The sequence below is a fragment of the Phoenix dactylifera genome, chromosome 3 (assembly GCF_009389715.1).
Source record: "Phoenix dactylifera cultivar Barhee BC4 chromosome 3, palm_55x_up_171113_PBpolish2nd_filt_p, whole genome shotgun sequence".
NCBI lineage: Eukaryota > Viridiplantae > Streptophyta > Magnoliopsida > Arecales > Arecaceae > Phoenix > Phoenix dactylifera.
Window position 1 is genome coordinate 13590331 of NC_052394.1, and position 25239 is coordinate 13615569.

The 25239-nt window shown below is 36.2% G+C and overlaps 2 protein-coding genes across 2 annotated transcripts; both read right to left on the bottom strand.

The window, feature by feature from the left end:
* Positions 1 to 72: 72 nt before the first annotated feature.
* On the bottom strand, positions 73 to 10348 carry LOC103708001 (probable E3 ubiquitin-protein ligase LUL4). Its single transcript, XM_026804993.2, has 3 exons — positions 9653 to 10348; positions 706 to 1207; positions 73 to 554 (listed from the first exon to the last, which is right to left on the bottom strand). The coding sequence occupies exons 1-3, from the start codon at positions 10105 to 10107 to the stop codon at positions 417 to 419; spliced, it is 1095 nt and encodes a 364-aa protein (XP_026660794.2). The 5' UTR covers positions 10108 to 10348; the 3' UTR covers positions 73 to 416.
* An 896-nt stretch (positions 10349 to 11244) lies between these two features.
* LOC103708000 (R3H domain-containing protein 4) lies at positions 11245 to 23481 on the bottom strand. Its single transcript, XM_008792748.4, has 7 exons — positions 23252 to 23481; positions 22971 to 23041; positions 20462 to 20570; positions 16076 to 16158; positions 14519 to 14677; positions 11898 to 11999; positions 11245 to 11579 (listed from the first exon to the last, which is right to left on the bottom strand). Exons 1-7 carry the CDS (start codon positions 23319 to 23321, stop codon positions 11427 to 11429), a joined length of 747 nt encoding a protein of 248 aa, XP_008790970.2. The 5' UTR covers positions 23322 to 23481; the 3' UTR covers positions 11245 to 11426.
* Positions 23482 to 25239: the final 1758 nt, after the last annotated feature.

Below are 25239 nucleotides of genomic sequence, written 5' to 3' on the forward strand. Positions count from 1 at the left end.
TCCAGAGGTTTGTTTTTATTTGCAATGATCAGGGTCACATGAAACAATTAAAGTTAAGGGAAGAAGAAAAAATTTAAAATTATTTGAAATATATTCACATGAAAATCTGAACGCATGCAAATACTATACAGATTCATACAAAAATATTTCTGTTCATAAGTTGCATATATAAACTCTTCTAACTGAAACTCAAAATCCTGAAATACAATGGAACTATAAATATAGAATAAAAAAGTAAAATATGGACATTTTTACATAACGTGCTCATACAAATGCGAATGTAAACATGTAGAGATTAGAGACACCAGGCCAATATGACAATGTACGTACAGTTCCAGGACGTGCTAAGAGGAACATGGAAACTGCAGGAGCTACGACGTTAGCTGCTCAAAAAATCGATAGGTTAACGCAACCATTTATGCTTCAGAACATTCTGCATTTCTTCCTCCTTGTCTTTTTTTTGGTATCTCCATTATTGTTTCCATAGGTTGGCGACATATAGGGCATTTATTTGAGTGAAGCCTTAACACTTTTGCACATTCACCACACATACACTGGAATATGAAACCAAGTTATCAGACTTGAGGTTCTATCATATCCATGAGAGAGAAAACAAGTGCTACAATATTCCCCAGTCTCGTTAATGACTTAAAAGTAAAAAAAATAAAACAGATAATAACATCTTGTAGTTGATTGAATTCTCACCATGTGCAGACAAGGAAGAACAGCAGTATCCCTTGATTCAGACATACAAATAACACATTCCTTTTCAGAATCATCACCATCAAATCCTGCTTCTGCTGAAATCCCAACATCAAAAATTTCTTTCAGTTCGTAGTGTTTACCGTCGACCCACAATATTTGTTTTAGAACTTTTACTTGGAAGGATCCATCATTATTCTTCTCTATGACTGCTTCAGTAATCTGAGCATGGGCAGCAGCTGTAGACCGACATGCAAGTTCATTTTTGGGAAGATGCAGTGGGAAAGGTTCAGCATAGACAACCAGTGGGAAGAAACATCCATCTAATGGCTTTGAAAGTTCATCTAACTCAAAGAAACCCAGATCGATACCGGTTCCTGAAGGCTGGTGAAATTTCTGACTCCCTCCTTTTTGAAAAGGTATGCATACATCCATGCACAAGTCAGGATAAAAAAGGGAGAAACTACCATTTAGCCCTTCCTTTGCAAAGTAAAGGATAGTAAAACTGTCATACAAAACATGAGTTGCAAAGTAAGTTGCAAACCCACCATTTTAGAGTTCCTCATACATCATTATTTGCAAGTTTTAATAGAGTAATAGATAACTAATTTAAATACGGAAAGATAAAATACTCATTCATGTCTTACTTTTGCATTTCATTTCATACCTACAATGTTAAAATCCTCTCAGAAAGAAAGCTTATTCACTTCTATAATAACATAATATCATGACCATGACTTGCTCTAAGATGGGAATGGATTAGAATTTTCCAATTTTTTCATTTTTTTCTGCAGAAGGAACAGTTCAATGTCCGCAGTTTTGGTACTGAATACTATGCTATTTAGGTACTAGTATGGTATGGTACTGAACCGTACCATACCAACATCTATACGCAAGTGTGTACCAGTTCAATACTGAAACAGTATTTTTGTTTTTTTTTATTATTTATTTTTGAAGATTATCTTATGGTTTATGGATGTTTAAATTATGATATTCATGCTCATCTCAAACTAAACTATCAAATGGAAAAAATTGTCATTCAATTTTACCTTCAAGATTACAATTATGGAGGATTATTTTATTGTCATGTATCAAATTTTTGTGCACATATAAATGAAAATCCAGGCTACCTTGTTTCTTAGTATTAAGATTATTTGCTATTTTTCAAATGGTGAGCACCAGCTTATTTAAATCATCTTCCTTTTAACTGTCAATATTTTGTTAGCTTACAGTTCATTATTCCAATTCGATCTATAATTATTTCATGTCTCCCATAAATGATTTAAAGTTGTTGCCATAACCTTGTTATATAGTATTATTTGATATCTCAAATGAAAGGATTCAATTGGAAAAGGGAATGTTCGATATTTCTTGAGATAAAATTGGCATTAGTTATGCTAAGAATTATCTGGATGCACCTATATATGCATCGTATTGTAGAAACAGACAGATAATGACATGCTATAGGACCTCTTTGTTTCATTGAGATGGTTTTTATCTTGAACATTTGTTGTTCTTATATAACTGTTCTGTAGCATGAAATCATGCGTGGACATTACATCCCAAAATCTTGTTATTGTCTTGCTTCTAGGCTTATAATTGCACCTCGCTGTATCTCTCTCTAATTGCAGCTATCCGATTTCTTGCTTTAATGAAACCAGCAGATGTGTGGGAAATTTGTGTTCCTCATTTACAATCAGAATCTCTATCATGGGATTCCAAAGTTTTCACCAAAGTTTTTGATAAATGTTATATTGGAGACAGAATCAAATTTTAGCCGGATTTCTATATCGAATAATTATATCTTGTTTCCTTATTATCCAGTTCTATTTCTAGTATAATTTTGTACCGTGTTTAATCCCAAACTATGGATCATGTCTTATATATGAACGCCAAGTAACAATATACCTAAAAAATTAATTTTAATTCAGATTGATGTAGAACCCAAAATTTTTACAAAATTTGGCATGTATATCCCTGATTTTACCAATTTTTGATCTATTTTAAACATAAAAATGAAAAAAAAAAAGGAGAAGAATGAAAAGAAAAGAGGGGATTATACCGGATTTGGCTTGGATTCAAGCTCAAAATCGACAAAAGAACCCTCTTTCCCGAATTTTCCTCACAAAGCCCAGTCCCGATTTCAACAAGAGAGAGTAGAAGTTCATAAGATGACTTTTCTCTATTATTAAGGTCAATAAAGAGCCAAACCAACCCGAAAGGCTCTAATCCGAGCAGAACCAAGCAGTTCCACTTAGTTCGAGCTTGTTCGGGCCCCTTACCAACCCAAAGAGTCATTTCGATCTGGTACTGCACTAGTTTGGGTCGGTGTACCTAGAACCAGATGGTTTAGGTTAATTTGACATTCCTTGACCCCATCTTTAATCCCAGTTCTATGAATATTGCTTAATTGTTCAAAGTTCAATCCCACTTTGATAAGTATCACGGTTTCTATGGCACACCCCTCATACTGAGTCTCGATTCAAACCTCATATGGTCTGGTTAGTATAGGGTGGTACACACCAATATGAACCTTGGATTAAAATATTTGGACCTCTCAAAGATGATGTCCAGCAGGAGTCAGTTCTTAAATTGTACCATATTATGTTTTAATACTAATGCTAGGCTTTTTAATCTTGAACCTTAGTCTTTGGTACCATTCACTACTTTAAAGATTTCCATTAACCGGAATATATTTCAATTGTTAATTTTAACATATATATGTTTTTAGTGTACGTAATGTTAATTTCAAATTATGTGGAGCTGTGTACTCCCTAGTGTGGTTAATACAAGTTTGAACTTGATTTTTCAAAACTTTTTAAGAATTTACATTTACAATAAATCTCCAACCTAATGAATTAACATTGTGAATTTTATGCAAATAAGTAAAAGATTCTGATTGCATCATGGATGGCTTCATTGTTGACTATATCAATCTATATTAAGGTCTGTTGAATCTGTACCTGGATCCATACCGGTCTGTACCATACTGAACGAGTTAGGCATGCCAGTTTATGGACTAACACACCTTTTTTTTGGAGTTCTCAAAAAAAATTAATTGGTAATCGCTCTTTTCGACTTTTTTTATAAATTTAAGTCCAATTTGATATTTTTTTTAATTTTTTTTTGATATTTTTTGATGTTTCTATGATTTCGGTTTAACCTAAGTAATTCATGTTATTATTTTAAAATGATACAAATCATAAAATGAACAACATAAAATATCCTCAAATCAAGTAGTGACGTAAAAACTAAAAAATAATACAATCAATTACATACTTTTAAAGTCCAACATATATACCGATATCTAAAATCAGGTTGAGTGGTGATGCCTCTCATAGATATTCGGATTATCAGCATAGTCAGAAGGCACATCAACCCACCCCTATAACCAAGCGGCATTATAGTTTTGTACATTCATCCCATAAGAAATTTATGTCGAGTTATAAGTACTCTCAGATCTCTCGCTGAAGCTTTAGCTCTTGGAGGTGTCCTTTGGCTGATAATAATGTTGTAGAGAGACCCATCCAAATATGCCGATAGCAAAGTCCGACCCGTAAGATAATCCAGACTTGTAGAGTAGTAGCCACCAAAAGATGCCTCAGACGCACTATATCCATATCCATATCCATATCCGTATGGGTCATAGACTGCATGTACTTGTGGATAATAGGATCCAGTATATGGCTCGAAATCTAATACGTCTATGGATCCTACTCCACGTGCGAGGTCATCTACAACTGCATCGTGTCCTCCTAAATGACCTTTAGGAGCCCGTCTCCTATATATAATTCTATCCTCGCGGGTTCTATCAAATTATGCATCGTGGTCCCTATCTTATGTAGTATGCATAAATTGCAACTCATCAGTGAATCAAAAACCACCTTGGAGTTGTCTCATAAACACCAGCTACCTCTCCTCCACTCTCTCTCTAGCCAACAGATCCATGACCACCAAAATTCTTATCGCTATTGCTCCTGGTCTCTAAATATGAGTGTACCGACTTCTCCTCCATACTCTCCATTGGGGCTCGAAGTGCCTTTTGTTTTTCTTTTTTGGTGTGCTGGGAAGCTGCCTTCTTACCCTTCATGCACCTCTCTGCCTAGCTATACTGGGAGGATGTATATCGTCCTCCAGACCGAGTCGACCGGATAGTATAGTGGCCTTATCTAAGCATCTCTGTATCATATCTTTGAGAGGATGTTTCGGACAAGGAGTCATGTGGTGCTGGCTCCTCTCTAGTTGTGGCTAATCAGCTAGATGAAGGCATGGAATATTATGCTCAGCCCATTGACCTGCATCAACCATAGCCTCGCTGGCTATGAAACTGGTCGATCATGGAGGCGATCCTCATTCCTCAAGCTTCGGATCTTGCTGCTGACCCACAAGTCATCCGATCATAGGATCATCCTCATCATCAACGAAAGTACTATAAATCGGATTTGTATACTCGAGCTCCACTTTTTTTCTGAATGCACTTTAGCCTCAACCTCAGATTGTAATGAACATATACATAGTCTTTGAGGTACTTCTGTGTTAAATGATTCCTCTGCTTGCTGTGGATGAGGGCAAAGGTGGACCAATTGTGCTCATAGCCACTCGAGGAGATCATATGAGAGAGGATTCAGATAGCTAGCCGTTTAAGATATTTTGAGGATAACTCAAAATGAATCCACCATTCAACTGCAAAAATATTAAAAAAAATTACATATAAAATAGTACCATATTAATAACCATCTAATGTCAGGTAAATATCCTTCTAATATGTAATATATCTAGATTCATACTTTTCTTACTGATGACAACTGCCGATACTCCAAAACTATCGCTACCCTCTCTAAATATTTTAGTTTATGAAAAAAAATTATGTTGTGCTATGTTAATAATAGAAGATACCAGTTAACTTACACATGTCACTTAAGTTAACTTACCTCTTCTAGACATAGGGCCATGACTTCTAGATCTGGCTCCATCTTGTAAATTATATTATGGAGAGTGGCCGAAAGTTCGTCATCCATATCGATTCTAGATACAATATACTGAAACCGAGGGTTCAAATAGTATGCTATAGAGTTCGTTATTGTCTTAATAAAATTAAATAAGTACAAGAGCTATCTAATTTTTAATATTCTTACTTACCTACTAGATATAAATTTCCATCTATTTGGTAGCTCCACCGCCTCTCAATAATGTCGATGTACTCCTGGGCATGCGTCGGATCTACCTTGATGATCTGGGTCTTTGCCCTCTCCATCATGTGATATAGGAAGACCATAGGAGTACCTCTCATTGTCCATAGCCCAAAGAACTTCATACAATGGTCTGATAGCCTTCACTATCACAGTGGCCCGCTACCAGAATATCTATCTCGTCACCAAGTCCTTGACACTACTATCTTCAGTGCCGACTCTTGTATATCTATTTTTCTACCACTCGGGACTGACAAACATTTGACGTGGGGTTGCTTTCTTCTCAAAAAGGCTATTAAGTGCAACGTAGTTGGTAGTAAACCATATGACTTTTAGTCTCAAGATTTCTCCCCTTGTATACCTCCTCATCAGTAAAAGGACCCATGCATAGTTATAAATATACATGGTGATGGTTTGGGTTGTCTCCACTTTCTATTGCACCCTACGAATCTTCGCAATATCCATCAACATGAGGTCGATACAATGTGCAGCACATGGGGTTCAGAAAATACGTGGCTACCACTCCATCAAGATCTCCCCTATGGCCTTATATTGTGACTCATTATCAGTAATTACATGCACGACATTCTCCTCTCCTATCTTATCAATCACCTCCTCCATTAGTTTGAAGACGTATGAAGCATCGTGCACCTGATCAGAAGCATTAACCAATTTGTGGAAGAAAGTCTCATATTACAGTATGCCAGATAGATGATAATGCTCTGCCTAGTAGGATCGGTCCAACCATCACACATCACAGTCGGTCCATATGTGGGCAACTTGCTCTTGTAGGAAGCAATCCATTTCTTTAACTCTCCTTATTACTGTTAAGAAGCTCACCGTAGATGTCCTTCGGACCTGAAGGATCTACACCGGAACCGACATCCTGTTTGGCGAAAATGGCAGACATCTCGTATGTATTGTCTGCTACATTCATTGGGATGTGGTTGAAGTAGAAACAGGATCCAATAGCTCACCACATATCTTTCTTCTTATCCTTCTTCAGCATTGAGTCAACCCTCTACTACTTTAAATCTCTACTAGAGAAAGCATGTGGATTTAAATCATGAATTGCTGCTACTCGAAGAATCTCTCTGAATAATTTTTTTCTGCTACCAAAAGCCTCCAGCATAGACGTAGTCCGGCCACCGCCTTTGCTAATGGCCTCCTTGACTGAGGTGGTCCTCCTGAACTCGGGATCTGACCCACTGCTCGTAAAACTAGAGCCCGACTTATAGTACAAGGGCCCAAATCGAGTCCTATGCATGGCTACCTCATCCTGCGGCCACTGATCATCCAGGCTCGCCTACATAGTAGTCTGGCTCTGCCACGCGACAGTCCACATCCATCTTCTTCTTGGCAACCCTTTTCTTCGTTGCTCTAAAATCAACGAAGTGCTTCTTCACTAGTTATCGAACCTCTTATGGGCATTTTCAATATATAAATACGTCGAGGCGACCACCAATTAAGTGTTGCTTCAACTTGGTTACCTCTTCTTCCTTGAACTCTGTGTTACACTAGTTGCACTTTCAATAGTGTCAGCTTGAGAACATTTGTCCATGATCTTAGCCAAGATCACGCTCTAGGTCTTTTTCTTAATGGTTCTATTCCTTCAGATTTATCAAGTACGTCAATTTATTAATTATTTAAAAATAGCAAAATTAATTTACGATGAAGATAATTTTTTTTACCTTAAAAATGCATCAAACTTATCTAATGCATAACCCTAATTTTTCTTATTCTTATATTTATTTATATATTTTTAATAATTTTTATATTTAAAAATATGTTTAAATATCATAAATTTAAAAAATATGATTTCCACCTCAAATATTACTTCTGAATTATGTAGTATGTACTAGTAATTTTTCATAATTTTTTGGTATTATTTATATATTTTAAGTTATTTTTAAATTTAAAAATATTTTTTAAACATTAATATCTTAAAAAATTAATTTTAGCTCAGATACTGTAGAATTCAATAATAAGTACTACATATATTTTTTTAGGCTCTCGGATATGCATCAAAGACTGCTTATTTTATATTTTTTTAAAAATTTAGGCTTAAGCCACTGTACGCATGATCGCATTAAAATTTGAATGAATGGATACCAGATTTTTTATATAAAGTAGCTTGCATGCCTCTAAATTTGTTTTTGATTTTACCTTTTATTAATTTTTATTTATTTAAAAAATTATTTTTTACTCTAAAAATATATTTTTAATTTCTAAAAATTATATATAATACAAATATTAAAACTTTTTATGCCAGTGTGTATATCGTTCATAGATCTACAACATATGAAAAAATCAAGTCCAAATTAAAAATTTTGGCATGATCTTCTTTCATTTTGCAATTTTTGAGTTATTTTTTCAAGCCCCAAAAAAAAGGAAATGAGATAGGAGAGAAAAGGCATACCTTATTTAGCCTTTGATCCTCCTTTTGATGGTCTAAATTGATGTTATTTATAAATCTTTTGGAAAGAAGAAGCGGCGGAGCCGTTTTCAAATAGCATTGGGAAGGCCTCTCGAGTCTTCTCAACACTAGGCGGCAGTGGCAATAATATCATACCCAATCTGGTTCGAACCGGGTTGACTCGATGCGAACTAGCTGGTTCGCACCGAGTCGATACCGAACTAGCCGGTTCTGGCTAGTTCCTGCCAATCCAATAGCGGTTCCGGGCAGAACCGAATATAATAGCCGAACTGATCCAGTTTCGCATTAGGTCAGCTCGGTACTGTCTGAACCAGGCAGCTCATTCCAAAAACTTTTAGTTGGCCGTAAAGGTAAACTTACTTTGCCTAAAGAAAGTCCATCCTCCCTCTAATTTTCTGGCACTTCCCGTAACCGGCAAGTGATAGTTTTGCACATGTTATAAATGCAAACATTCTCAGAAAATATGAAGGGCTTGGTTCATCACTCACATAAAGGTATTCGGTGCTTTGAACAACCTAAAGGGCATGCATAACTAACAATTTATGCTGCATCTCATCAATCTAGAATGTAGGCTTCCACTAATCCCCAATGTGTAGTTGCACAAAAAAAAAAAATCTAAAATCCATCTCAGAGAAATACATGTATTATCCAAAAACTAGATAATGTATTGAGTCTAGCTGTGAGGCACCTATATATAGTTGATGGCATGGTTATGTTCTATTTCAGCCGAAATGCTTTTGAAACAATAAAATGTTCGAGACTTCTGTTTTTAGCATACAGTTTAACTCCAGAATGCAATCAGGAAATTTCCGGACCACTTCTTTGTTTTAACTAATGTGATACATAAAGTAAATAGTAAATAAATATCCTGCTTGTGTCTAAATTATTTGACTAAAAAATTGGATACAACTATCACATGTGATTTGAAGGATCTCTGTATCCAAATAGGCTCTAAGGGCAAATTTGATGTTGGGAAAGCCAAGGCACATTCTTGTTGATTGTCCTATAATTAATTCTTCCTTTGAAATAAGTAGTCTTCAACTCCAATCACTTTTGGAACAAAAATAATTGCATCTTTGGATAAGATTAGCAAACCTAATGCAACAAACAAAATGGCTCTTCATCCATCTGAAAATCAATGATAAATTCAGTGGAATATCACTCCTTTTTCAGGTACTTGAATGGAAATCAAATGGAAAACTATATTCTGTATGAGTAACCAACTAAGCAACATATAAATGGATAAGGTGCAAAAATTGCATGCTGCAATATTAGAATTTGAAGCACAAAAGTGAATTTAAAAAAGGCAATAAAAATCAATCACCTCCCATCAACTAAAGAGTCAAAAGTGAATGAAACCAGATGGTGATCAGGATTGAGCTTGTCAGGCTCCAGCCGGATCGAGTTCTTATGCAAATTCACATAGTTCTTGACGGTCGTCGCCTTCTGATGCTCGACATACGAAGCCGGCTGCCTCGAAGCAACCATCGTCTCATTCACAGAAGAAGACGAGAAGGAAGAGGAAGAGGAAGACGGCCACTCACTTCCTCGATCAGCAGCATAATGAGAAGAAGAAGACGGATGAGGAGGGGGTCTTGGGGAAGGATGATGAGCGTGGTGAGGAGTGGATTGAAAAGAAACAAGATAACTGGGTTGGGGAGGAGGTGCTGGTGGAGGAGGATTAAAGAGGCCCAAGTTGGGTGGAGGACGGATGGAAGAGGGGTTGAAAGAACGATGGCGGTGGTGTCTTCCTCTTCTTGTGCTTGTGGACTGACCCATGCTCCTTCCCCTCTGTGTTCTTTGCAATTCTTTTGCTCAGCTGTGGTTTTTTACGGTGCTTGGTGCGGGGGGGAGTGGAGAGGGATGCAAGGAAGACTTGCATTTGATTTTTCTGAGAGGCAAGAACAGATGAAGACGAAGTGGGGAAGACTTTCTGATCGTGATGTTGCGAAATTGGGACCCGGGAAGAGATAAGAAACAACGGGAACCATGTTTAATATATGTTTTGCTTGCTGGAGAGAATGGGACGTTATAGCCGATGGGTTGCGTGGGACTGCTTCTCAGCACCCACAGCTTCTGAGTTTGTTCGTTTGCAAAGAGGCAAAATAGACCAAGCCTTTGTGTGCATGCATGGATGAGACAATCCTTGTGCATGAAACCATTCTCTATAAAGCTGCAAATCAAGATGCGTTACTGATGTTATTATGTCGATACATCTAGCAGAAAAGCTGATTCGGTGTACTAAATATAGATACACTCTCTATGCTGTATACTGATACCAAATAGGTATGATCTAATATATTTGTACTATCCAATTCGATACAGTATCAGTATCAGCTCGAGTTTAACTAAATAATTAATTAAGCATGTCAACAGAGAAAATAAGCCAAGCTCAAACCAGATGGTGGCAAATTCAGATTAAAACCTTAGGCCGAGAAGGTTAACTCGACAAGTAGCTTGTTCATTTTAACAGCTGAGCCTAGTTTGATATTTGCAAAGGTGGTTGCATGGTTATAACCTTTTACAAACACAATCAATTTTAGATTTCAGTAAACAATTATATACCTGCCCTTATGATCACCACGAGAGAATTCATGTATGTGCGTCGACCTGTAATTATTTATATGCATGTATCAATGATTGTAGTGTACATCAAATGTATGCATCATTCGAAGGTGGGGAGGTGTAATAGTCTAGTTAATTTCGACATGTCATTTGTGCAAAAGAAGTGGAATTTTTCCTTTCAAACCCACCTGACTCGTCCATTGAAACTAAGGGGAAAATGATGGTTGTAGACAATAGTGCGGAACATTTGGGATGTTAGGGGCCAAAAAGATTGTCGAATCCAATGATTGCATAAAAGTATTGTGCACAATCCAGAACATGTAAGTTGGAAGCTATCATCACAATGCATGATTCCATGAACATGAATGTGTATTATTTTATTAAGCTGTAGCTGCTTAAATCTAGCATTGCATCTGAAGTAGAATTTTGTCCGACTACTGAGCCAACAGCTTCGTGGGATAAATAATTTACATCTGCAATTGATCACATTTATAATCAATCAATATACAAAGGGTTTCTCCCCCTAAGGCACACTATAAAAGCCCATCCTTTGCCATTTTAAGAAATTGGACAAGTGTGATATTTGGGGGTATCTCTTGAGAACCCAATTTCTTCTTAATCTTTGTCATCTTCCACCGCATTGCACCCGGCGCAGTTGAAACAGTTACAGAGATCAGGTTGTAGAACTGTATATAAAGCAAAGAAAAGGCTCGGATTTAAACAATGAAGCCCAAGAGTATTATGAGTTCAAAAGGATAGTTATCGACCAATCTGGTTCCTATACAATACCTTTATTTCTAAAATTTAGTAAAAGCAAAGAACATAAGTAAACGCCTGTTTTACAGTCCATGTTAATTCTTTTGAAAGCAGAAAAAGTGGCATCATATAGTGCCAGTGCTATCCACTTCCAACTAGTGAAGGCTTAACCGTGAAAACAGTCGGCAGTTCAAATATAAAGTTTTGACGTGATCATGGTTCTGCAAACACAACAAAGAAATAATTACCTCGCATACACCATGCAGCAACAGTCTGTGAAATGGATCTTGAACATGTAGCACAAGCACATCGCCATCTCCACTATCCTTGATGAATGCCCGTACGTGTTCCTTCAGAGTTGATAAAATTTAGTGCGGATATAAGCAAAGCAAGCATTCAAACATGTGAATGTCCCCTAAAGATGGAGAAAAACATAAGAGTAAAACAAAATCCTTGGTTCAGAGCTTCTAGCTTGTTCGAACTCTGATATTATAATTGCAACAAGACAAGCATTATCATGTGGTCCACAAATTGAAATCGACCTTAACATCCTAACTCTCTGAACTTGCAAATATGATAATAATTTTAATATTGATGATGATAACTAATGTAGTTGTTTGACATATGTAGCCGGCCAAAACCAGTGACAAGCCCTAAGCTTTTAAATATAGGCACTTGTTATGGTTAGCTTGATTGCTGATACATATGATATCCAATGTCATGGTATAAGTTTTATGTACATTATGTAATAACAACTGCCAAAAGAACAACAAATTTAATATAAATAAGATTAGGAAACTAGAAATATAATAGAACCTTGAAAAATTAGCGATTGTTTATTCTAGGTTTTATGCATGAGCAATTTACATGTTCTCATGGGAAACTATTCTGTACTCTATGGTTTGTAAGACCATAAAGAATTGGTACCGTGTAGCAGGTGGATATCACACCAATAGCAAGAGCTATCCCATTGTGTTCAGTATTTTGTGCAATATCACAAAATACCATCATGATGTAAGTGCAAAGCATTACCAGCTGATGTGTAGGTGCAACTGAATTCAAAAATTCCGAGACCATATCACTTCATCAAGTGATTGTGAAGCATTACCAGCTGATGTGGAGCAATCTGGTGCAACTCAATTCAAACATTTTAAGACCATATCACTTCCTGATGTGGTTGTGAAGCATTACCAGCTGATGTGGAGCAATCTGGTGCAACTAAATTCCAAAATTTCAAGACCATATCACTCATTCCCATAGATTATTTCTCAGTATCTTATAGTCATCATATGGTCCCTTAATTTGTCACAATTCTGCCCCATATAGCTTGGGTTATATGATTCTTTGAATGTGCAGTACAGTCAAGAAGTAAGGTCCAGCTTTTCAGAAATCAGCAATAGTAAACATCTTTAGTATGGCGCCTGATGTTTGATTAATTTATATGGTTTAAATATCAAGCTTGAGCCTTATACCAAAAAATTATAATCTTTGAGCATTCAAAAATTTAATACAAGCCTGGGCTCAAACTGGAAGCAAGATAAGTGGCTGGCTATAGTGTTTGGAGGGCCTAACATGTCTGGCATCCATGGGAGAAGGGTTGAAGGTATCAGAGCGACAATAATGTCCGCGGGATGGAAGAGAACGTTTAGAAAGATGAAGAATTAGGCAGAAGAGAAAAGGGATTTAAACTCACCCCAAAAGGTGGTTCAGACCATATACACACCTCATACATGAAATTTGGTCTTCCTTGTGTTCTTTCAACTAATTCTTCTGCCTTTTGGGGTGAGTTTAAAGCTGCAAAATAAGTGGAAGAAAAGAAGTGCGAGCACTTCAAATATAAGAGCAATTGGCCATTTTGCTGAATACCCCTCATGTCTAGAAACACAAACAATTTTAGTTGCTGGATTTATATAAGTCAAACCCATTAAAGATTAAGGGTTTCAAAAACAAAGATTAAATACTAAAACAATGTGAATGGATGATTTATTTGTCCCAAAACAAGCACTATTCACAGCTTTAGGGGAAAATACAATGAAAGGAGGCACTCAACAAACTAGGAACAAAAGTACCATAAAGATAGAGTCAAATATGTAAGATAAAGGATTCTCATGAGTTAGACAAAAAGATGTAAAGTGGTGGAGTATTGATCAGGATCATACACAACGACTGAAGAGAAGTTGGTGGCAACGGTCCTCATAGTTGGATCAAATAATAGAGAAAATGATATTATTGAAATATTTGAAAGTCAAAAAGGAAAAACCAAGTTTAAAAAAGTTGAGGGAGGAAGGAACAAAAAGAAATCCGTTGGTTTAAACTTCAAAATGTAGTCCTCAACAAGAATGAGGCAAAAAAGGATCCACAAATTTAACCGAAACAGATTAGAAAGTTTTTTCACTATGTTTCAAAAATTGTGCACACCATCCCTGCACGAGGACCCTATCACCCTAATGATCTTCTCTGAAGTTTTCCAAGTCTATCAGATGTCTCTGAAGATACAAAAATGTACAATGTGTTAAAAAGCGAAAAAGATGTTGAGCCTTCCTTAAGCTCTGGCATCAAAATATTAAATATGAACAAGAAAAGCAAACATTTCAACATATATACACTCATAAACCCGTAGGCCATCAATTTACTCATGCCAACTCATCCACCTTTCTACTTCCTAACCATCAGGAAACAAAGTTTAATCAGAATCGGAAAAAGTTGAAGTACATAGTGAAAAACAGAATCAAATAATGTGTAGCACATATTCAATTCTGAAAAGGAAAACAGATGATCGACATCATGTTGGAAAAACATGTCAAGAAGTATACAAATGTAGCTGGGGCTCCAAAAATTTATCAAATATATAATTTATTAAACAACTTACTTCATAACTCTCAACCAGTTCGGATAGGAAATTACGCCGCAGTGCTTCTCTTGTTCGGCAATCTACCCGATGCCATGCATTCAATGCAATCTTCTTATCATTATCAACATGGCCTTTTCTTTTTGTTGAAGATTTTTCCAAGGCTTGTATCATGTTTGCCTAACACAAAAATCAGAATTGTAATTATTGACATGCTAAACTGCTGTAACAAAATGTGATACTTATATATCTTACCATCGATACTAAAGAGTACTCATTAAAGCAAAAGGCACTATATTAAGTGATTACATATGAAGTGACATTATCAATAATTTCCCAAACTGCAGCCAAGTCAAACCTTGACAATAGACTACAAAAAAATGATTAGGGCTTACCCTCAAGCAAACAAAGATTAAAGAATGATCCAGACCGGTGCTGACTAGCTAATTAACAATAGGTTCCAGGGCACTCATCAAATAATACATGGAAGGCTCAACCAATGGACTGAATACCTATAAAACAGCTCAAGAAACTAGCCTTAAGTAATAGGCCAGAAAATTAGAGAGCAAACTGCGATTCAACTCCAATTGGCTGCTTTGCCTAGGATTTTTCTACTTCTTTTTCTTTGGATTCAAACATTATACTGGTTAAAGAGGAAGCAAGCAATTCTCACAATTATAGGGATATTACAAAAAAGGCCAGAAGACCAGAAATGGTAGTGAGCTGAAAAATAATCCATCATTTGTTAGTTTTGGATCTAATAATGGTTTAGCGAAGGAAGGTTTTCTGGATTTTTTTTGATCCTAATATGACACAAGTCCAATGGCACTGGCAAACTTTGGCTATAGCCAACAAGTGCATGCTGAAATATCGTGACGACACAGAGAGGCAAGTGGGTGAAAGTGCATTGATTAAGATGAAGTCTGAACACTTACAACAAAAGAAGTAAAGGCTAGTATGGTCCAAACACAAGTCTAGAGTCTATGGAAGCTGAAGAAAAGTCCAATGGCGCTGGCAAACTTTGGCTATAGCCAACAAGTGCATGCTGAAATATCGTGACGACACAGAGAGGCAAGTGGGTGAAAGTGCATTGATTAAGATGAAGTCTGAACACTATCCAACAAAGATGATAAGCCCATGCATGATGTGCCTCTAAAAATTAAAACCTCTTTTGCAGTTCCAGCGATAAAGATCCAGGATTATTACCATCAAATTTAAGGAGTAAGTGTTAAAGCAAATTCATATGGACTATGCATATAATCTATAGATATCACACATGCATGAGCACATAATAAAAGAACATGATGCGAACATCACAAATGACCAAATGCTATGTGCCTGTAAAAATGTTGATCAATTTTAGTATAAGTGATTTATTTTTCTCTTCAATGATCCCTTTTATCAAATCACTGAATCTAGAAAGTTGAGGTTAGCGTTATAGCAAATTCATAAAGTTTTAGTCTAAAATTTGGTTCCCAGCAATCTCCACATTCTAAAATTTTGATGAGTTACTTTCATACCCAAGAAAACAAGTAATGAACATATACACTTCACAAAAGAAACAGTAAAGTAACAAACCTCCACATCCATATCAACATTCCTAAATGCATCCCATTCTCCAACATTTGTCATGCAAAATGCCGACAATGGTGTGCTGTCCCCTATCAAGAAACAAGTTGATGAGACCACATATCACATTATATTGAACGACTAAAAATCTGATGAATAATGATTGCAACAATGAACAATCAATTATAAGTAAAGCATGTAGAGCTTGTGACTCAGAAGAAATTTTCACCAAGATGACAAATAAGTGGCATTTATGTTTCTAGGGTCGCCATCTAGGGGTAAAACAACGGCAAGTTGGTGGAATACATCCCCAAATCTATCAAGAATCAATATCTTAGGTCAACTATGACCAGTAATGGGAATTTGTTTGAAGGACCAACAAAAGTAATATGAGGTGAAGACTCAAACAAGAAGTTGGAAAAACAGTCAGAGAAGATAAAGCTATTAAAGGTGGAAAGAGGAGGCAAAAAGGGGAGAGCAATGAGCATGTTAAGGTGATTAAGTGATATAACTTTATAAAGACCTTAAATGCGTAACACTTAAAGTAGATACGCCTAATACACTCAAAACTCCATATAAGAAACAAAAATAGCTAATCAAGCTGTGAGCAAGGCTCCTATAGCGGTTGGCTAAAAAAAAGTAGGTACAAACAAAGGCAATGATGAGAAAATAATGGCAGCTAAGTGTGAAATCACTAAAAAGAATAAGATGCACACAGTAAAATTGGAAAATATATATTGATGAGATGCATGACAATTATGACAATAGTTCCCAAAAATGAAGTAGGAAATAGGGCAAAAATGGAGAATCAAAAAAGTTGTCTTGAGGAAGTTATAGTGGTTGTTGTCAAAATGGCAACGCCAAGGTTTGTGTCAATATTGGTACTATATTGTTACCTTACAGACTTTGTACTCAGCAATACCATTATAGTAATGGGCATCTTGACAAAAGAATCGATAGAAGGTTCCTAATAGGAGCATAGGATAAGTAGTCACCTCCAAATCTAACAGAAAATTTTAGCACTTAGGGGGATATAGTAGGACCTGTGATAGCTAATTTTTTGTCAAACTGACAGGCTCACGACATAAGATGCTATAGATATATAGACTCCGACAAACAAAATATAATGTTACTTACGCTCTTGTGAGGGGGACATGTCAGTCGGTATGTACTAAATTAAGTTGTACAGGAATCAAATAAAGGATGATTTCCTGACAAATTTAGGAACTGGAGACGACGGCGTAAGTGCCCTGAGTTATGGAACAAAGAACTTCACTATAAACTATATCGTAGGTGTAGACAGTGAACCCAGCATACGTACCAAGTAACAAAAAAGAGAACAGAGAAGACACATAGGTTTTTGCAGGGCAGAACTAAAAAATGCAATCAGTCCATGAAGCATAACTTAACAAGTAACAGAATTCCTAATGACAACCCAATATGTGACATAGGGAACTAAACACAGACCAATATGACTGACATGAAGTACAATGAGATGTTCACAAGTACTGTCTAAATGAAAAATTGATAGATGGGAACCATTATCAACAATAGTTTGTAAGTGAGGATGGCAATAGACGAGCCACAAGTGCTGCACCAGAAGTAATATTCTAAGATGAATCTAGGATGCAACTATGCAAGTTACTTCCACAAGGCAAACATAGCTAAGTGAAGTTAGGTAAAAGCCTAAAGCAGCAGCTCCCTCTGGCCTAGGCAATCAAGAATATGTCACAATATGGTGGCTTCATGCGGTGGAGTCTCATTACATCGGCAAATCCAGAATATCTGCAACAGTAGATGGCCCTTTAGTGAAGCTACTTCTTCACAAGCTAGGTGCACATTTCAATAGAATAGCCAGATTATTTGCATTACTGCTTAAAAGAGCTCACTAAAAACTGTGCTAGCAGAATCCAAAAGTGCTAAACGGCAGGCAAGACAACAATCTCTGCATTCTAAGGGCTGTCTGCCAAGACCCCTAAAGTAGATCTTACTCTAAAATATGCAAAAATAAGCCTTAAAAGTAGCAGAGAACACAAAGCAAACGATGGCTACACAAAAGCTTAAACTTCAGCATTTCACCCTAAGGTGCATAAGAAACGGAAAAGAGCAGCAAAAGAAGAAGAAAATGATGATAAACATGCACATGGTGGAATTGACAGGCACCAGGGCAAAAAATGGCGCCCTAAACATCCCAATCTCTCTGGAGTAAAAGATTAACTTGTGGATAAGTTAGTGATCCAATGCATGGGACTACAAATCACAACTGCCTAACTAATATCGCATTGCCATAGAATCTGAAAACTCATGACGCTGACACCTAATGATACAAACGTCAAATTATATTATAGCACAATAATCAATATGCACCACCTATAAATGATAGATAATAACAGCCAGCCTGAGAAGTGGGATCGCAAGCCATTAAAACAAAATATTGATATCTCCTCAAGATTAAATTTTAAAGGAATTATATTTTTTTGACACTTGGCACCATAGAGCATCAAAGCTGTTGCATAAAGGATCTCAAGTGTCAAATTACACATAACAAATAATGGCAAATAAGTTATGGGGTGTGTCAAGGATCTTTTTGAAGGAGAGGCATAGCCCAATAATGAGAGATACGACCTTTAAAAATTCTGTAAAGAAAGAAAGAGGCCTCAATAATTAAGGTCAAATAATCTCCAAGAATCGATACAAGGGAAGGCAATTGCTTAGTACTAATGAACAACAAGCATCTTTTACTAACATCCTGCACTTGATGTTCAAAATTAGCATGAAGGCTATGCATTGAACTTTAAAAAAGATCCAAAAAGAAATTGGGCATTTTTGTATTAGACTTGCAAAGAAAACAAGGCAATTGATACCCAATCATCAGCTCTGACTACCATTTCGCAAAATTAATGCCTCGAAGTGGATGGAAATGAATCAAAGGTTCCATTATAAACTTTTAGTCAACAGGATAATAATTGTGAACCAGTGCTAGCAAATGTACACATGCTAAAAAGCAGATCAAAGCTATCAAGTAAAACAAGAGACCAACAGATAGAAAACTCACTGCTTTCAAGTATCCAATCAATTCGAGAAATGACAATTGAGAAGAAGTGCAATGGGTCAAAAGAAAACGGTTGGAGTATAAGATTAAAATGTCATTTTCTAAGACACTAGCAAGGCAAAACAACTTGCTATTCTGACCATTGTGTTAGTACAATAAAAATAATGTAGAAGGGGATTTTCCACCTTTTTTGAAAAGTTCAGCACCGCTACAAGACTCACCTATGGACCACAAATGGAAGTCTAAAATCGAACAAAACAGCCAAGATTGAGACTGCTGGTTTACGATGCTGCCTAGACTATCTCCATCTTGTGATGGTAAAAGGACAAAGAGAATGGCATAGCAAGTAAATTCAATAGTAGATTCAAGAAACAAATGGTTCGATCCTTAGAAGTTGATCAATCAAGCTCTCATGGAAGATTTGGATAACTCTAATTACATGTATTTTAAAGACTGAAGTTTGAACCATTTGTCTTCTTAAAGCTCTTTTGGTGAACAACGTAATAATGAGAATGGCAGAACAATATATGTACATAACATGAAGGTGACGCAAGCAACATGATAGCAAGTATACCATAAGAAAAGAATGAGAAATATTTATAGGATACTTATAATCCATGTCCGACATAATAATATATGCACCGTAACAGTCATAACAGCATTCTGTAATATAAATTTGGCATTTCTTTTATTTTCCTTCTCCATCATTTTTAAATTAAGAACTAAAAGAATTTGCATACAACACATGCAAATCTGTGCACACTCAAAACAAATACATGCATAATTCATATGTAGAGTAAGAGAACTGTAAACTTTTAAAATACTTTTTACACACCATTAAGATAAAAATGATAACATTTCAAACACATTCTAAATGTACAATGTACAATCAGCACTCAAAAAAAATGTGAATTTCTCAGTCAAATAAAAAGTTAAGATTGGCATTCGAAACAGAACATTAATCAATCAGTTCAAAAGATCATAAAATATGCAAGCAAATGTAATATGCTCATACCTAACACAAAATCTGAGACAAAATTTTCCATTGTAAACAAATGCATGATATTAACCACCATAACCAAAATGTGTTCTACAAAATTGATGTGATGGATACATCATTTCTCTCTTTAAAAGAAAAAGAAAATCAGCAGCAAGGAATTGTGCCTTTTTCCTCGGCAAAAAAGCCAATATATAAGATCGATACTTATTGAACCAGAAACACATGAATCCCCATCTGCGAATACAGATCTAATCCCAACAGCTAAAAGGCTTCAAACTCCTGTATCAATGAATGCATAGGAAATAGTAGTGCATAAGAACAAGAATCTGACGAAAATATTTACCCCATGGAGGTGGAGCAAAGAGCCCCCTTATTTCTTCGACATTCAAACGGGGAACAAGTTCGATAAGTAAACGATCATTCAACCATCTGCGTGATCGACGATTACTAACCTGTAATATTTTAAAAGTTCAACATTAAAAACAAATCAAATATAGTCAGTACAATTAACACAGAGCTAATATATAGATGTTGACATGAACAGGTGAGAGTAGAAAATTTTCCTGCAATCAGTTATAACCAAAATATGGTAATTCTAGCTTGCATCAGCATGGATTAAATTCAGGATTAGGGAAAGCACAAAGTATTGAGTTAGTTGAGTAAAACAACATACACAATGTTAATAATTTTATGACAGAATCAGCTTTGGATGAGGATGATTGATGCATCCATTGTTATAATGATCTAACAAGGTAATTTTTATAGCTGATAACGATGCAGGTTGATGTTCCCAAAGAAAGAAGAAAAAGAAAATGATGCAGCTTGGATCAAGTTTCAGATAAGAAGGCTCATTTTAGCAGATCCATCAGTTCAACTAGAAATAAGTGTAATTGATAGTTAGTTACACTTTGGGGAAAAGAAAATCAATTGACACTTCATTCTGATTCTATTGTAAACTTAAGAGATTGAAGCACCAATTTACACTATATTGTATCTTATGAAGCTTGCCATACTAGTAGGTTATGAGCGTAACAAAGGAATGCACACCAATTTACCCGACGTGCGTTCCTTATAGGATGAACATACAGCACTATAACGTCACTTGGTTAGAGGAGTGGGATGATGTGCCTCTTGACTATGTTAATGATCCGAATATCTACGAGAGGCATAGCCACTCGATGAGATTTTAGATATCGGTATGTATATTGTATTTTAAATATATGTAATTAATTATATTATTTTATACTTTTTACCTCACTAGTTGATTTTAGGATATTTCATATAGCTTATTGTAGCATGCAACATCTTACTCATTATTTTATGTTTTGTATCATTTTAAAACCACAAGATGCATCATTTAGGTTAAAACGGGATTATAGAAATATCAAAAAATATCGAAAAAACATCAAACTAGACTTAAAATTATTGAAAAAGTTGAATAAGACTAATTAGCAATTAATTAAATTTAAAATATTTCAAAAAAAATGGGTGTGCCGGTTTAGAACCGGCACGACCGTACCAACCCGCTTATTGACCAGTACGGATCCCAATACCAGTTTGGCAGACCTTGATATATAGCATACTCATGTCTCCCCCAACACCACTATGGCTAGTCCCAATCTAGTGGAGGATTGACATCATGTTAAAATCAGTCATGGAAATATGTCAATAACTATGAAATGGATCCAATCATGTGTCCCTCAACTTTTGCCTATACTTTTAAGCTTATCTGTTTGTTCCTTATAGAGTTCCATGATATTAAATTTGCATGATATATTACTGAAGACAATCCAACAATCTTATTAAATAGCAACAAGCACATGTATCTAGGATGATCTAGAATGCTAAACTTTGATAGATTAGTGAAAAACTATGATCATTTGTTTAAAACTGCCTATGATCAGTACAATGCAGTTAAAAATAGTGTTCTAAAATGTTGCATAAGTGGATGCATGTGTATTCAGTCCTTTAGACACAGAAATTTCCTATATGCAATTGCTTTTTGTGTTTAGACCACGTATGGACCAAAAAGATAGTTTACTTAGCATTGTGTGGCTGCTTATGTGGTCCATTTGGATTGTGGGGCTGCATATGCAGCTCATTCTTATGTTACCCAGGTGGACGGAGATGATTCAAACTGATGGTTATGTTGGATCTGGGTTTTGGATGGACCAGATATGGATAATATTAACAATAATATTAATTATCTTATGACTATTGCTTTTAGGTATTACATACTAAGCACTATGCATTGATTGTTAGTTGTTGTTAATGTTGCCATTATTTATCCAAAACAATATCAATATCATTGATATTGTTTTTATTGCACTAGATATAATTTATTTATTTTAAATAGTTTAAAATACTAACCATATATGTGCTTGCATATGCAGCCCATATGCTCCATGCTCACTATGTCGTCTCTTAACCACCCGCATACTGCAGCTGTCTTTTAAAATATTGGTTGAAAACTTTAAAATTACACATAAATTAGGTGGGATATGAATTGTTTCTTATTCCCTAGCATTTTCATTTTTGTCATTTGACAAAGGACATCTTTGCTCATTATGTTCATTTGCATAATTCCCAGTCTTGACCCATCTTTTTTACCTACATAGCATAAAACTATTTACATGACATCAACCAAATCTGAGAGCACATAAGTTAAAAAATTTTTCTTTTCCAGAAAATTTTTTTATAGCAACTTAGTATGACCTCAAAAAGAATGCACTTTTACTACAGAGAATAAGACCTTATCTACAACGTTGCTGCAGAAACTAAACAATTTCTCAAAAGTTGCTCTTTTGTTATCACAAATCAGATTAAAAGAAGAAGACAAATCAAACCCTTGCCTTGCCCGCCAAGCTTTCAATAACATCAATCTTTCTTTCAATCAACTGCCCGCGGGACTTCACTGCCTCACCTTAATTTCCAAAAAAATCAACCAAATCAAACGAAGAAGCGCATCACACAACAACATAAATAGATAGCAAAATAGTAAATTTTAAGCACAGATCTAAAAATCCATGGCAGCTACTAATCTAACTCATATTAATAGAACACAAGAAAAAAACTCAACCGTTTATCCGACAAAACTTGGATAAATATACCAAATGAAGAGGGAAAAACCTACCATTTTGAGAATCAAAGATGGAGAAAGGGAAGAATTCCTCCTCCCGCTTCACGAAGTCCGGCTTCGCCATCGGATTCGAAGGTGAGAAAAGGCCACCAACTTTATCAATTTCGAAGCTCTGCCTTCCGCTCGCTCTCTCTCTCTTCTCTCCCTCTCGGAGATTGGAAAAGGGGAAGGAGATCGAAATGATCGGCGGTGAGGAGGAGATGAGGCCCAAGGATACGGCATCAATTATTCCTTCGCGTGAGAGAATATACTGCTTTTCTGTCAACCACAGATTGCCGTATCGACGTGCAGCCCTAGATTAGATCTCAGACACATCAGAGCCGTCTAAACGAGGGACCCCGATCTCGTCTTAAATTTGACCGGTCTCTCGTCTGGACCGGCCCAATTGGCCCAAGTTGTAGTTGGGTTCAGTTGGCCCAGGTTAATAGCTTGGAGGTTCAAACTAAGCCTCGGGCTCAACCCAATTTCTTAGACTTCAAATCTTATTTGACTCTTCTAATATACAACCAAGTGTGCATTGATCCGGCCTAACCTTAATTGTGTTCAACAAGAGGAATTTTTAGCTAAGTTTGGTCTGGGTTTGCATGGTTAAGAGTTCAGAATCGAGTCTGCTTTCTACTTAGGTCATGGTTTGCCTATTAGGCAATCGTACTTGCCTAACTTGCTTCTCGATTTATCATGTAAATCATGATTCGTTATTAGTTGAACACATGAAATTTACTTCAAAATTTGAAGAGAAATGTAGGGAAGAGAGTGAAAACAAAAATGGGCAAGGTGTATATCAGAGATATTGATGTTAGGACAATGATTTCCTCATTGCGACCTTGGCCCAGTGCAAGTTGCTCTCTAAAAATAAAAAACCTAGATATTAATGTTTCATCTTAAGAGCGGAATAAACTAATGAAGCGACAGTTATAACAATAGAGAATAAAAACTTGATCGTTCTAGACTCAAAAATTTTAGATGAGATGCTTCAATTAGGTTGAATTACCTTAAGAATACCATTTTTTTTTCTTTTTTTTTTCTGCTGAAGCGGATGTATCATATATGTCGAATACGAATACGTCCAAAAAAATCAAAAGATAATAAGTTCCGGAATGCACCGAATAATTCTCTTCCTTAGCCACAGGATCTCTTCAGAATGATTAGCCACATACGAAGCTACCCAATATGCTGCTCTGTTGGCCTTGCAATACACGTGTTTTGCCTGCACAGCCATCCCACCACTGATCATAGCTTGAATGTTCTTGAGCAATGGATGACACACGCCCATCTTCTACATCTCATGCTGAATTCAATCTAAACCACTTTCGAGCATGATAGCACCTCTCCGCATTGATTTAGCAAGAGGTTGGATATTCAAGATGCTAAGCCAACTCATACCTCCCCCCCCCCCCCCCCGGCTTCCACCCCCAAACAGAAAACAAAACCCTGTCCCTTTGAGTGGACTTAAACAACTAATTGTGAGATCAAAATCTAAATAGAAATATTCTAGATACCAATGCAATCCATGGAGCCTTTGTATGCGCATAATGCCAACCCCTTGGGCATCAGACCAATTATTGCTGAACCACTCAGCCTCCAATCACATCATTAATGTAAACATCAAGGTACATCTTAAGTTGTCTTTACCTGTTGACACTGACACCACTAGATCAGTGTCAGGAATATAGTTAGTTAGTAACAGATAAAACAATATTAAAATATAATATTATTTAATTATAAGATACCAAATAAGGTGGTATTTGATGCAAATCTGCTCCTTTTGGTATCTGTTTGACAAGTCACTTCATGTCAACCCATGACAAGATTGCCCTGGGTTTTCCTACATTTTGGAGCTTAGTCTCAGATGTATATCACGTCCCTAGTCCTTTTTGTTTTACAGAGCTCTTTAATTGAGCACTTTTCTCTGCTTCAATTTGAAGGGGATTCCTCAACAACCAATCCATGAGAGTTTTGAAGGTGTAACCTCCCATCTGGAA

What these genes read in the sequence shown, in the direction of transcription:
- LOC103708001 (XM_026804993.2), bottom strand. Translation starts at nt 10,107, where the DNA reads ATGGGTCAGTCCACAAGCACAAGAAGAGGAAGACACCACCGCCATCGT. An exon ending in GACTCTTTAGTTGATGGGAG is followed by an intron (nt 1,208 to 9,652) that starts GTGATTGATTTT and finishes TTTGTATGACAG; the next exon opens with TTTTACTATCCTTTACTTTG. An exon ending in TTCTTCCTTGTCTGCACATG is followed by an intron (nt 555 to 705) that starts GTGAGAATTCAA and finishes TTCATATTCCAG; the next exon opens with TGTATGTGTGGTGAATGTGC.
- LOC103708000 (XM_008792748.4), bottom strand. Translation starts at nt 23,321, where the DNA reads ATGGCGAAGCCGGACTTCGTGAAGCGGGAGGAGGAATTCTTCCCTTTC. An exon ending in CATCTTTGATTCTCAAAATG is followed by an intron (nt 23,042 to 23,251) that starts GTAGGTTTTTCC and finishes TTGGAAATTAAG; the next exon opens with GTGAGGCAGTGAAGTCCCGC. An exon ending in TGCTGCATGGTGTATGCGAG is followed by an intron (nt 11,580 to 11,897) that starts GTAATTATTTCT and finishes CTTTATATACAG; the next exon opens with TTCTACAACCTGATCTCTGT.